Here is a 13,933-nt window from a genome sequence, read left to right on the forward strand (position 1 = left end):
GGTATTAGAAACCTAAAAGATTTGGAGAAATTAATTTGGATAAAGTGGAGGAAATTAAACCGTGATAAGGTAGACAGATAGGAAATGGGAATTAATGCAAAAAGGGAAAGTGCTTTAGATTACTGATGGCCACCTTTGTGATGATCAGTAGGCTGATGCCAGGTGGTTCCAAGTACAAGGTGAGTGAGTGAGTGAGTGAGTGAGTGAGTGAGTGAGTGAGTGAGTGAGTGAGTGAGTGAGTGAGTGAGTGAGTGAGTGCTGTATTGTGCACCATGATGGGCTGAGTTCAACTGTGAGAGAGTGTTTATTACACAAGTATGTAACCCTTTGAGATATGAAATAATTATGATTCACAGTACGGTTGATATTAATATTTACTGAGAGTTGTCTTGTGCTTAGGTCAAAAAGTATTCTAAGCAAAAAGTGTGAAACAATAAGGGGTCCTTTAAAGCTCTTTAGAAACCAGGGTAATACAATCAGCAAACACCACTTAATGCTCAACATTCCAATAGTGTGAGTTAATGTCAAAAGCCCAGTAATAAAGTAAAGGTGTATCTATTCATGGTACAATATGTGTGTCATAATTACAATCTCTTACTGTAGGCACAATTTCCTTTCCACCCATTAACCACAGCTCTTAATAACTCAGGATTAACAAATGGGAAAAAAAAACAGAACAGAACTAATGCAACTAGCTGCAGCAGCATTTACAAGACCATGTTTGTTTTTGTAGACATTATTAAACACTTACATAACATATACTTTGGATGTAAAGTACTTCCTGCAGCAACAACTACATATGCTGCATCAACTTTGAAACATTATGAAAAGGAACTACTTTATATATATATATATATATATATATATATATATATATATAAAAAATATATATAATATATATATAAAATATACATACTCGCACACACACACATATATATATATATATATATATATATATACATACAAATACATTTATATACATAGAAACATATACACGCACATATATGTATGTGTGTGGTTTACTAATAATAAAACAAATACTAAACTTAGCCAGTTTTCTAAGTGCAGCAATGCCTTCCAGGGTGGGTGTTACAGCGTAATAATGGACCTTCCAGGGGTGGTGAGGCCCTCCAGTGGTTAACATCCTTGACAGTCTGTTATTTCCTTGTAACATCCACCCTGAAAAAGCATTACTGATTGCATGTGTTAAGCATACATCTCCCCCAAGAAGGTGATAAGCTATAGTGAAGAGAGAGAGAGAGAGAGAGTGTTGCTACAGTCTTTGGCTACAAGGTAAGCCTTGAAGCCTTTTAGTTCTCTTTGTGAAGAATCTTTGTACTTTTCCCAAATGCACCAGATGGTGTTTGAGTAGGTTACAGAACATAATACTGTATTCTCCAACTGGTTTGATAAGAACTGTACAAAGGGGACATTAACTTCTTTGGCAGAGTTTCCAGCGCCACAGAGCATCAGGTGGGCTAGTCCATATGTTCTGCAAATAGCAGTTTATATCAAATGAAAGGTCAACAACTGTAAGGACTCCAAAAGCTTTTATATTTTGTCAACAATTATTTCTTGGCCAGTGATAGTGTATAAAGCTGGTGGGGGAGCATTGTCAAGTGACAGAATGTTGCATTTTTTGACACCAGAGTCAAGGTCATTTCAACTCTACCATTCATGTGTAATGTTAACTTCTGTTTGAAGGGAGGGTGGCATCAATGAGCTAAGGGCAATTCTTCCAAGTGTGCAATCGTGAGCATATTTAATGAGCCAGGCAATTAACTCAATTTTGACACTAAAAGAGATGCCAAAAAAGAATAGCTCCAGGACAAAGCCTTGAAGAACAATTGCAACCAGAGAGGAGAATGCTAGCATTTAAGGCAGTACCTCACCCCCACTTGGATAACACAGATCACCTTGCCATTATGCTGCTACCATCATACAAGACCACTGCTAACCAGGGGGAAACCATCAGTGAAGCAAGTGAGAGTATGGCTGGAGTGAGCAGTCTCAGCACTTGACTGCTTTCAGAGTACGGACAGGAACATCTTTAAGGAGGTGGCCACAGTAAACCAACACATCAAGCTGTTGGAGTACAGTGAATCAGTGACGGGTTACATCTCAAAATGTGTTGACGATGTGACACTCACCAAAAGCATCATCACAAGAGCCAATCAGAAACCCTGGCTAACAAGTGAAGCGTACAAGTTCCTGAAAGCAAGGAATGTGGCATTAAACAAAGGGGTGAGGGAGGCCAAATGCAAATATGGTCAAAAGATCACGAGTCTCCGAAAAAAAAGGACCCCAGGCACCTGTGGCAGGGCATCCAGTCTATAACAGATTACAGGTCCCCATCTTCACAGTGTGATGATGACAGTGAATTCCTAAACAAACTCAACATCTACTTCAGTAGATTTGAGGAAGGGAACAAGACAGCAGCAGACAAAATCACCAACAACCAGAGTGAGGAAGAGCTCAACCTCAACCCTGCTGTCAGAACGACTCTATGAAGAGTTAACTCCAGGAAAGCAGCTGGATCTGATAACATTCTTGGAAGAGTGCTCAGAGACTGTGCAGACCAACTAACAAATGTACTCATAGACATCTTCAACAACTCACTGAATCAAGCCATTGTGCCCAAATGTTTTAAGTACACAAACATTATTCCACTGCCAAAGAAGTCACCAGCTGCTAGCCTAAATGACTATCATCCTGTAGCTCTCAGCTCCACTGTGATGAAATGCTTTGAGAGACTGGTCAAAGATGTAATAACATCCAAACTACCTGCAGACTTTGATCCACTGCTATGTGAGGTTACATTTCATCGACTTCAGTTCAGATTTCAATACAGTCATCTTGCAAAATCTGATCAGAAAGCTGGTTCAACTGGGCATCAGCACTCCACTATGCAACTGGATTCTGGACTTTCTTATAGACAGACCCCAGAAAGTGTGCATAGACAAGAATACATTGGACAGCATCACCCTGAACACTGGAGTCCCACAGGGATGTGTCCTAAGCCTCCTGCTTTTCACCATACTAACCCATGACTGTATTGTCAAGCACAGCTCAAACCGTATCATCAAATTTGTAGATGATATGACAGTTGTGGGTCTCATCAGGAATAATGACAAGATAGCCTACAGAGAGGAGGTGAATCAGTTCATAAGTTGGTGTTATAACAATAGTCTTGCACTAAATGTCAACAAGACCAAAGAAATTATTGTGGAATACAGGAAGAGCAACAGAGAGCACTCTCCAACTGTAATCATTAAAGAAACAGTTTAAAGAGTAAAAAGTACACAATTTCAGGGGGTGCACATTGCAGAAGACTTGACATGGTCAGCCAACACAAATGAGATCATTAAGAAGGTGCATCAATGGCTTCACTTGAGGAGAGCAAACCTACTATCAATGGCTCTGACAACCTTTTACAGTGGCACCATCAAAAGTATACTGACAAACAGCTTTACAGTATGGTATGGAAGCTGATCTGCTTCCAAGCACCAGTTCCTCCAGATGGTAGTGAAAGCTGCTGAGAATATTATCAGGAACTCCCTCCCATCCACACAAGACCTGCACATGTCCAGATGTCTCAGCAGGGCAAGGAAAGTAACCAGGGATAGCACTCATCCTGCTTACAAGCTGTTCTCACATTTAACATCAGGAAAGCGCTATCAATGCATATGCTGCAAAACCACGAGATTCAGAAATAGCTTTTTTCCACTAGCCATCAGGTTACTGAACTCTAGGAACAGAACCCTTCACACTGGACATTAATCAGTAATCCAACAATACTGAAAACTCTGTGTATAGTCTAACCCGCACTGAGACAGCAAAATCAGCAGTAATCAAACTGAACTGTCTTACTGTGCAACATAAACGCAGGCCTTAAATAAAATTGCTTAAGTGCAATTTTTCCAGTGAAAATAAGCTAATAACCTAGTAATGAGTGACAATCTGTTAAATCAATGCAATAATGCAAGTATTTATCATTGTTGTATTTATCATCTGTGTCTATAGAATTTTGTGTATTATCGTCATGTTAAATGTAATCTTATGTGTTGTATGCACATTGAGTCCAAAGAAATGTAATTTCGCTCGGTTCACACTTGTGTGACTCAAGTGACAATAAAGTTTACTTTGACCTTTGACTTTGAAGGAATCCATTAGTGGCAGGGGATAATAAAGACAGAAGTCTTCATCTTTTTACTTGTGTACAATCATGGAGGTAATTATGAACACAAGTTATTATGGTTTCGTTTACTTTCAGATCCCCAAGTTTATGCATGATTCCATCATCTGGTACAGTGCTGAATGCTTTAGCCAGATCTAGGTAAGCTTCCTGGATAGACAAATATTTACCAAGAGCAGTATTCACACTCTCAAAAAGTCTGTGAGATTAAATATACACGCTCTACCTTTGACAAAGCATTCCTGGGTTATGTCATGTAGAAGGAGATCTCCCTTACTTGTCTGAACAAGTTTAATGATAATTTTCTATATTCCACTGCACAGCATGCTTATGATGCTGACTGGTCTGTAATTAATGGGGTCAGTGGAAAGGCGGGTACTGGCAAATGTCACATGATAAACATAAGATGGCAAGAACATCTGAGTGCTGCTGGAAGCTGTAGTGTTCAAGCTGCACTGTGAAGGCTAGGTAGGGAGCCCATTGTTCATCTTACATGATGCAGATTTAACTGGACAAGCCATGTACCCTGATGACCTCTAACTGTTGACCTTTTATCACCTTTCAGAAGCTGTTTGGTGACTGTCAAGTAATTGCACAGCTGTTAATACAAGTGTGGCCTAACACACTTGGCAAATGGAACACATTTACTTCAATAGTTACCTCCATGTAGAACACTACTAGGATATGAGTTTTTTCACAGGAATTGAAGGAAACATAAATGCGTGCAGAGTGGTAACTGGAAAAGAAGGGAGAAATGATGTTGGGGTCATATCACCTTTAGGCTGAATCAAGCACTGTGAATGTGAAAAAGCAGTGAAAAAAAGATATCAAGATACCACTGTAAACAACGTAGTTTCCCTGAGAGATGCTGAAATCATCCTCCTATGGTACAGGACAGTGATTGTTACAGCCACATCTGCAGTGCTGAGCCTAGTTCTGGTGTCCATCCAGTGACAGCAAGGCTAGGCTGGCACAGAACATGTAGTACAGACTTAAATAATATGGGAATGTAGGAGGTAAGGTTATGAAGAATGTCAGAAATAGAAAGGTGTTATATGATGGAGATGCACAGCAATGCCTGGAGAAACTGGAAGAGCTGCAGATTACAAGATAGGACATAAGTTGAAGAAGGAGAGAAGACAGCAACTGAGAAAAGGATGATTCAGGGTTATATTAGGCAACTATCACATCATTTACAGGGTAAAGGTAATCTGCATATACTGCTAAAGACAATAACATGCCACTGAAAGACTTCATGGAAGCCTGGTGCAAATCATGAGGCTTGAGAAGCTTTTTTGCAGGGCAGTTCTTGCTGAATCACAGGCCTTCTTCTGTCAATATGTTTGTATGTGCATATATTCAGAAAAATGTGGCAGTAAATAAGAGTTTAAAGTATTAGTTTAAAGCCTCTGACACATTCATTCACAACACACTGCAGAACTATTTGGCCTTATACAAACATTATGTTAGGAGTTCTGTAAAAGCACACAAGCAAAACAAACTCCATTCATGCTTATTCATAACTAGCCAGCATTCTCAACACTGATTCAGTCCATTATGAGCATAATGCTGTCTTTGTACACCTGTACAGGATGATAATTTCCTTGAATGTTTTCTTAATATTGCAACAGTACCAGATTGTCAGTTTTTAGTACTTTAAATACAGTAGGACAGCATATTTGCACTAATAGTAAGACACTGTTAACATCATATTTTTATGAAAACCATTTTGGCTAGGCTTACAAAAAAAAAGAAAGAAAAGGAAGAAACTAAAATACAGTGGATGACAGATACTCATTCCTTCCTTTTTCTTCTTCAGGGGAACAGCACTCCAAGCACTATATGTTATTAGACAGTATACACTAAATGCTTAGGCAACTTAATAATAAATATGAAAGAACATCAGGATTTGTGCTATCTCTGGCTAAAGGCCTGGAGGATGTACCTTACAACATATTAAACATACATACATGTGTGTCTTGGACATATTTAACACTCACTCACTCACACACACACACACACACACACACACACACACACACACACACACACACACACACACACACACACACACACACACACACAAATACACAAATGCACATATATGCATACAACACATTCCACTTCCTATACTTTAGATTTCTGCATTGAAAAGGACCATAATTGGCCAATAGCAACACATATGCTGCAAAATAAATATGAGAACAAATGAATTTTTGCACTTGCTTGCTCAAATATGTAAAACCCATTGGAAACAACAGGCTGAATAAGTCACTGTACTACATAAGCACCTAAAACAGGCCAGATCTCCTTGCTTGGCTGATGACTCCGCTTTGAACAAGATGGAAGACATTCAAGGCTGATTTTCTTCTGTTTTTCTCCTTGTAAAAATGTGTTTACATGGCCCAATGCATATGCATGTCCTCCCTAATGTGGCAAATTTTGCAGGCTGGTTCTCTTGCAGTACAAAGGCTCTAATTCTGCTTCAGTGGCATGTGCAAAACCTTTCTTTTCCTCTGTAATTCTCATTTAGGCAACAAAATGATGGATCACTTGCTTGTTCCTTCTACAGAGTAGTCATGTTGACTTGCTGTAGATAACTTTGTTAGTCCTAGAGGAGGCTGGCTGGTACTAAATGATTCAGAAAGTAGACTAAATTTCCGAAAAGATGTTTCTACGCCACTGTCACATATGCTGTCATCTCGAACTTTAGGGTCAACTGATATACCTACAAAGAAACAGGTGTTAATTTAGAACTACACAACACTGTACATTCCCTCAACATAAACAATCAAGAAATAACTAAATAAAATGCTTTGACTATAAATTAGCAATAACTGTTAGGAAAGTAAACCAAAGGCTTTACAAGTGGCTGACTACAGTTCTCTTCAGCTTGATGGCCATGTCTCAAGATGCTGAACATTGCACAGGAAATTTAATGTTTTGCAAACAAATGATGAATGGATATTTTACTGTACAATCTAATACAGTTGGACATAGTTCCCATAGAATAAATTGCAAACAATCTAAAGGGCAGTTTTATCATTAGATTCACAATAACATTCCCTCATTCAATACGGTATTTATTAGCAGTAGTTTAGATAATGCTAAGATTCACAGCTGTCAATGGTCATTTTTGTTTCTTTGTCCCATGAATATAGTCAATTCTGAACTGCTATGTTTAGATTGCTTACTAATTTGAATGTTTAGGTCACTAATAATGACCAGAGAAATTCAAATGTTGTCGTAATTGACTAAGAATTTAATGTATTTTAATATCAGCGTTACAGTCCTGAAGCCAAGCTAGCTTACTGGATAGTAAAATGTCATTCTGTGGGGAGGTTCAGTGTGCATATGCATGGGATAAAATGGTGAGCACACCATGTTGCCATGGATGGCCTGTTTTTGACTACTGGATAAAACTGTTACTTCTACAAAGTACTTTTTTAGGGAAGAATTTACTTGATGAGCATTACAACAGAGCAAATTTTAATCCAGATAATAGTAAGGTAGCACTGCTGAAAGCCAGAATCTCAAGAAAAAAATAAAGTTCTGAATCTGTGGCCTTCCTTATCCTCAATGACATCAGCATCTGTGTACTACAGAAACCTTGTTCTAGCATACTGATAATACTTCCTATTTTACAGGGTATGATGCCTATAACACATTCTGATCCACTGCCAGCTGCAGTGTAGTATCCAGATTTATTTGGAACCCCATTGTCTCTCACCAGACTCCACATGATACAAACAAGGAAATGTTCCGAGTCCTAGTTACAATCAATAAAATGAATCATCATTCATACACAGCACCTTTTCCCATTTTTGCACAAGGGGTTGGGGTGTCTCTTCAACAGTGACAATCATCTAGAGCCAAGGCTCACACTGCTGCATGGCTAGCCCTGCTACTGCTGTTCTTCCATAACCACAGTCACACCTCTGGCCAACCTACCTATTGAATGTCTTTCGAATGTGGGAGGAAGCCAGAGCAACCAGAGGAAACCCAAGTGAACACAGGGAGGACATGCAGACTCCACACAGAAGTGTAAGGGCAAGAAGAATTGAACAAGAGAACCTCTTGCAGTGAGGTGACAATGCTATCCACTGCATCACTGTGCCACCCGAATAAAATTAATTATCACATTATAGGTAATGATAGAACCTCAGTTATGATCCCTTCAGAGCATGCAGACTACTTTACCCAGCAAGAAAAGTTAACCATTGAACCAAATATCACTTTAATCCATGACTTCACCTATTTAAACAAAGTGAGAAACATGTTCCAACCAGATGTGACTGGAGATTTCTGGACTTAGTAAATGCCAACACACTTGACCGAATTGTCTCCTTGCCTGCAAGAGTTGTTGATCTTTCTTGATCTTAGTCCTCATAAATATTTTCGCAGTTACACCACTCCACTTGTTCTGCCCCCTCCCTTGTCAAATCTGACAATCTCTTCTCTTTAAAAGCTTGCCTTGCAGCCTCAAATTACTTCTCTACATTCAGGGATTACTCCACAGCTAATCACTTAACATTTACCAAGCTTAATTATAACCACAAATGGTACAGCTCTTCAGCAAATCCACTTGAGGCTGCTCCCTACTCCTTCACCTCCTCTGAATTTTACTCCCTCTTAGATAGATGCACTGAGACATCTTTACCACTCTGACAAATGCATAATGGCAAGTTTAAGTCTAACCCCATATGGCAGAACTGCCACATCAACAATCTCCATCAAAAGAAAAAAAGAGCAACTACTCATTACTAAAAGATGTCCACTTCATCATTTAAAAGCATTTAAAAACAAGCCCGTCAAACCTACTATTAAGAAATGTAAGGCAAACTATGAACTTATGCAAACAGAATCATAAGGCCTTCTTTAGCTACTCTAGATGGCAACAAACAAGTTTGTACTGAACTTATCTTTAGTGGTATTGCTTCTCTGACCCCAAAGACATTGCTAAACCTTTACTATTTAACATCTTCACTAACTGTCTTCATACTTCTGTGCACAGTCATCTCTTAGATAATATGCGGATGATTCCACTGTCATCTGCACTTCTGATAATCTTTCACACCTCCACACATTAACCCAAAACTCCTTCAACTCAGTGGAAAGATGGCTGACTAGTTCTCAATCCCAAAAAACAAACTTTTTTAGTTCCTCCTTAAGTCTCTTTCTCATCATCAATCATTTCATTCACTATCATATCCCTTGACAACACTGCTTTAAATGTAGAGTCACACACCAAGCTCCTGGGTGCTATCATGGATGATCAACTAAAATTCGATCTTCATGTCCAAAACTGCATAAAAAAGACTCACAAAAAATTGGCCTTACTCTACAGAAACAAAAAATTCCTCATTAAGGACTCTAGACTGCCCCTGCCTATGCCTATCATCTTCCTAGTCTTCCTTATGCGTCTCTAATCTTAACCAACCTACAATCCCCCCTAAAGTGTAAACTTGAAATATCCTATAACAAAGTCGCTAGGTTTGCTGCAAATCAGTCCTACAACTCACACCACTGCATCTCTCTCTTATCCTTAAACTGGCCTATTAACTCAACTGCTCCTTATTCATTGCATTATTAACAAACCTACCTCCTGCCCTGCCATATTCATCCCTTATCTCCTTCTATACTCCCAATCGCTCTCTCAGGAGTTCTGAGCAGATTATCTTAGAAATATACAAGCTCACAAGAAATATTGGCCAACATCTATACAGCTATTCTATTGCCTCTACCTGGAACAAACTTCCTCTGACCATTAGAACTAAACCCAATACCTTCAACTTCAAAAAAGCATTAAAAGAGACGCTACAGAACTCATAGATCTGTTCCAAACAAAACCCACCTCTCATCCTTACTTTCCACCCCTCACTTCTCTCTGTACCCCCTGACAAGCTACCTTTGGTTCTCCTCTTTCTTACCTACCCATATCTAACTTCCTTCGTACTCTTCACTTACTCTGTTCCCATTCTTCCTTTTTCCCATACCTATTCACTTTCATCTCTCTATCACCCCATCTCTTTCTACCATCTTAATGTCCTTTCTATTCTCCCTTCAAACCACCTTAGTCAATTCTTCACTTGTGGTATTTTTAATTTTGTATTTCTTTACTCCTAAACTTGTAGATTGTTTTATTGTATTTCTGAAATTGTAATTTATCTATACCTACTACCATGTGGTTCTATACTCATTTATCTCATTGTTTTCGTATTGATTTATTTTGTACTGTATTTGAGACTTTGCACTATATTTTGTGATTTTCTGTACTTTGTGTTAATTCTGCCATGTTAATTGTTCTGTACGGAGTTTTTCTCCCCAGGCATCTCCTAAAAATGGCTCATGCTCAGTTGGACATACCCGGTTATCGAATGTAAAAATAAATAAATAAGTAAATAAATAAATAATATAATATAAATACTCTTGCAGACAATTTATCATCCACCTTCATATCCACTCAATCCTCTGTTCCCTCCACTGCCACCATGCATCTGCCCTCTGGAATTAACTTTGGGCAAAGTTCTTTTGGTACTTCCTAAAATTAAACACACAAGATCCGTGTGTCGTAACAATTTACTGGATGTCTGCTGAGAAGTGCTGTGTTCCCATCCACCAAAACCTCTCCATTGATTCTTCAACCAGAGTCTCTCCACCACTTAGATTCCTGAGGGTTGCAGAACAGCTGTTCTGGTATCCTTGCATAAATATGATCCTTCTGCCCAGCTTGGGAATTACAGGCCTAGTAGTCTCATTTATATTACTTGGAAGGCTGTGGAACCAATTCTAGCTGAGCTAATAAACAATGATATAGAGTGCCTTAACCCCTGAATGGGCACCAGTTCAGCTTTGTAAAAAGCAGATTGTGCCTGTTCAAACTGGTTAAATTCTTCAAAAAGGTTAATGATGCTGTGGATAAGAGGCACACAGTCCATAGAGCTTACATGGACTTTGCCAAGACCTTCAACACCATCATTCATGCAAACTCTCCCAACTCAACATTAAGCCACACACAGTTTGCTGGATGGGTAATTGGTCATCTGATAGAAGTTATTCTATTAGGGTCGGGGGGAGGGGTTACTTGCGCTAGAGAAGAAAATATCACCAGTGGTTTCTCGCAGGGCTCTGTCCCTGGCTTCCTCCTCTTTGGTATATATTTCTCTAACTTGAAAGCTAACTTCAGTGGACTGTAGCTAACCAAGTTGTTGATGACTGCAAACTGGAGAGTTATCAAATTCCATTCCGATACAACTGACTGGCTGCTAACAAAAGATGAAATTTTTAGTAATCCACTTACATAAGGTTTGCTTGGTCACTGCAAGCCCTCTAATGCTAAAGTGAAGGAGACAGCTAGACTACTTTTCTCAGCCCATACAACCTCTTCAGCAAAAAAAAAAAAAAAAAGAAAAACACTTGATTGTGCATATGAGGAATATTCAGAAATGTTTCCATTGGCTCCTGCCTCTGCAAAGAAAAACTGAGTTAAACAGAATGACTGAAGCACAACTCCAAAACCACTTCTGACAGCAGATAAGGGGTAGTACTAAGGAAGGATGGATGTAACCTCCAACTCCTACTGTAACTAGAATGAGAAAAATCAGTAAAATCTCACTTATTCTAGTGGTGGAACAGGCTCTATAATCTCACTGAAGATTGGGATCTAGGACTGTTCCATGACAGTCACAGACACTAAAGATTCCACAAAGCAGCTCTTGACAAGAGAAAACCTAAGAGTTTAAATTGAGATATGTGGCCTTCAGATAACAGTGCAGAGTCTTATCATTCTCAGTAGTCACTTTCTAAGTGAGATACATGAAGAATACTGCATGCCAGGGAGTTAAAATGGGAAGAATTACATTTTTAATCAACTCCTGTGCTTTGCTGGCCTACCTATTGAATTAAACGATACAGCAGAATGAATTCAGTGATACAGGAGAACTGTGATGGCAAGGATGGTCCTCCTAACTCACAAGGTTGTAAGATCTCAAGAGTTAGTACATTTAGGAAGCATTGTGTCATGGGTACAAGGGGGGCTTGCACCCACATAACAACACTTTTTTTTTTTAATTAAAGTATTCTTTCTGGAATAATGTTTAATACTTCTGCCTACAGTTGTTGCAATTGTACACAGTTCATTCTTCAATATATAGACCTTTCCAGGCTGGGTCAAGCTCAAATAATCTGCTTCCCATGGGTAATCCTGGGAGGCAGTCAGGGATTTGGTGGAGAAAAGTGTGAACTCCTGAGACAGCAGAAGGATCAATAGAGTTAGGATAGCATCTCTGCCTGTTTGGGTGTTAGACTGAGCTAACAAAAAGTGGATGAAAAGTGGATGCCAGGACATTTGTGGAGATACTGTACACTTTAGACATTGCCTATTTCTTCTTTTGCAAGTCTTCAACAACATTCTGTGAAGCCTACCCACAGAAGACCTCTCCTTGTATCGAAATATCAGAAAAGTCTGGCAAAGCTCTTCCTTTAAGGAAGAGATCATGAGCTTTACCATCCAGTACACATACATAAGTTGCTGCTCTGGCTACAGTGCTGAAGTGGTCAGTATTATAGTGGCCTATGTTAAAGCTCAATGAGGAAGCACCTTAGGAATATTCTTGAAAGACTTCTTGACTCAGGAATAAGGGAGTTCTGTCATCTTCACTAAAGCCTGGTTGGCAAGACAGTACTGCTGCTGGAAAGGACACAAAAGATGATTAAGGGCTCTAAGACAAAGTGGTGGAGAAAAAAAAATTCTTGCCCAACATGTTTCTAGCCTTACAGTATTTGTCTTTTAGCAAACTAACTAAATGATGTGGTCTTTGAGATCTATTCTGGGCAAAAGAAATCACAGAAGAGTCTGCCCTAGGGTACCTGAAGAATATGGCACTTCATGAAAGGCCAGAGAAAGGATGCTCGTAGTCATAAAAACTGCATCTTTCAAGAGAGATTCCAGTGGAAGGAGGGCTCAGGGGTCTTCAAACCTCTTTTGAAGATATCGCTTTGGTCATTTTTTGGAGATGACACAGAGAAACATAAGTCACTCTATGAAAATCCTTATTAGCCTAAGTGTTTCTCCAAAGAACCAGCAGGCAGAGACAAATCAAAATAATTGTTCATCACTGAGACAAGACATGTCGGCCCCTCTGAATACCCCTGCCCAATGAGGTTTGAATGCAGGGGGAGACAGACTTCTTGAACTAACAGTTTATTGGGCTTGCCTGTACTCATTTCATACCTTGGGCATAAGACAATAGGTAGCGGCAAATTAAGAGGTGGGGAATGTTCCTCAGTGGTAAGAAAAAGGTAGGCCGAAGGCAACAGTGGCACGCAAGACGACTGCAAGGGACACTGAGCTGTCATCAAACTGTTCTTCCTAAGGGTCCTCACACACAGCTGCTTAGTGCTATGTCTCGGTAAGTGATGAAGAGTGAATGTAGGTCCAGCGATGTAAAAGTGTCTACAGGCTCAGCAAGTGAAGGCAAAATAATAGGAATTTCTTTGACCCTCACCAGTGAGAAAAGGATGCCACTGAAGGCAAAAAAGGTAGTTTCATGGGCCTAAATTCAACCTTGCAACACTTACTAGTTGACTCAATGGCCCAATCCATGTGAGTAAGCTGGCTTGCCATACTGTCAACTGCAGGAGGTACACTTCTTAAAACCCAGGATACAAATTACCTCCCCACCACAGCAGCATTATCACCATATTGTTGCCAGGTATGCAGCTCTTCTAACATATTTT

The 13,933-nt window shown here is 39.4% G+C and overlaps 1 protein-coding gene across 1 annotated transcript in view; it reads right to left on the bottom strand.

Annotated features, from left to right (window-relative positions):
- Positions 1-6,501: 6,501 nt before the first annotated feature.
- The window catches only part of NFKB1 (nuclear factor kappa B subunit 1), a 772,892-nt gene continuing 765,460 nt past the window's right edge, over positions 6,502-13,933 (bottom strand). The window contains exon 22 of the mRNA XM_044060344.1: positions 6,502-6,923. Coding sequence (XP_043916279.1) covers positions 6,745-6,923 — 179 coding nt within the window. The 3' untranslated portion in view covers positions 6,502-6,744. The remainder of the gene's footprint in view (positions 6,924-13,933) is intronic.

Source organism: Protopterus annectens, chromosome 2.part0 (genome assembly GCF_019279795.1).
Source record: "Protopterus annectens isolate FY-2018-M chromosome 2.part0, PAN1.0, whole genome shotgun sequence".
NCBI lineage: Eukaryota > Metazoa > Chordata > Ceratodontiformes > Protopteridae > Protopterus > Protopterus annectens.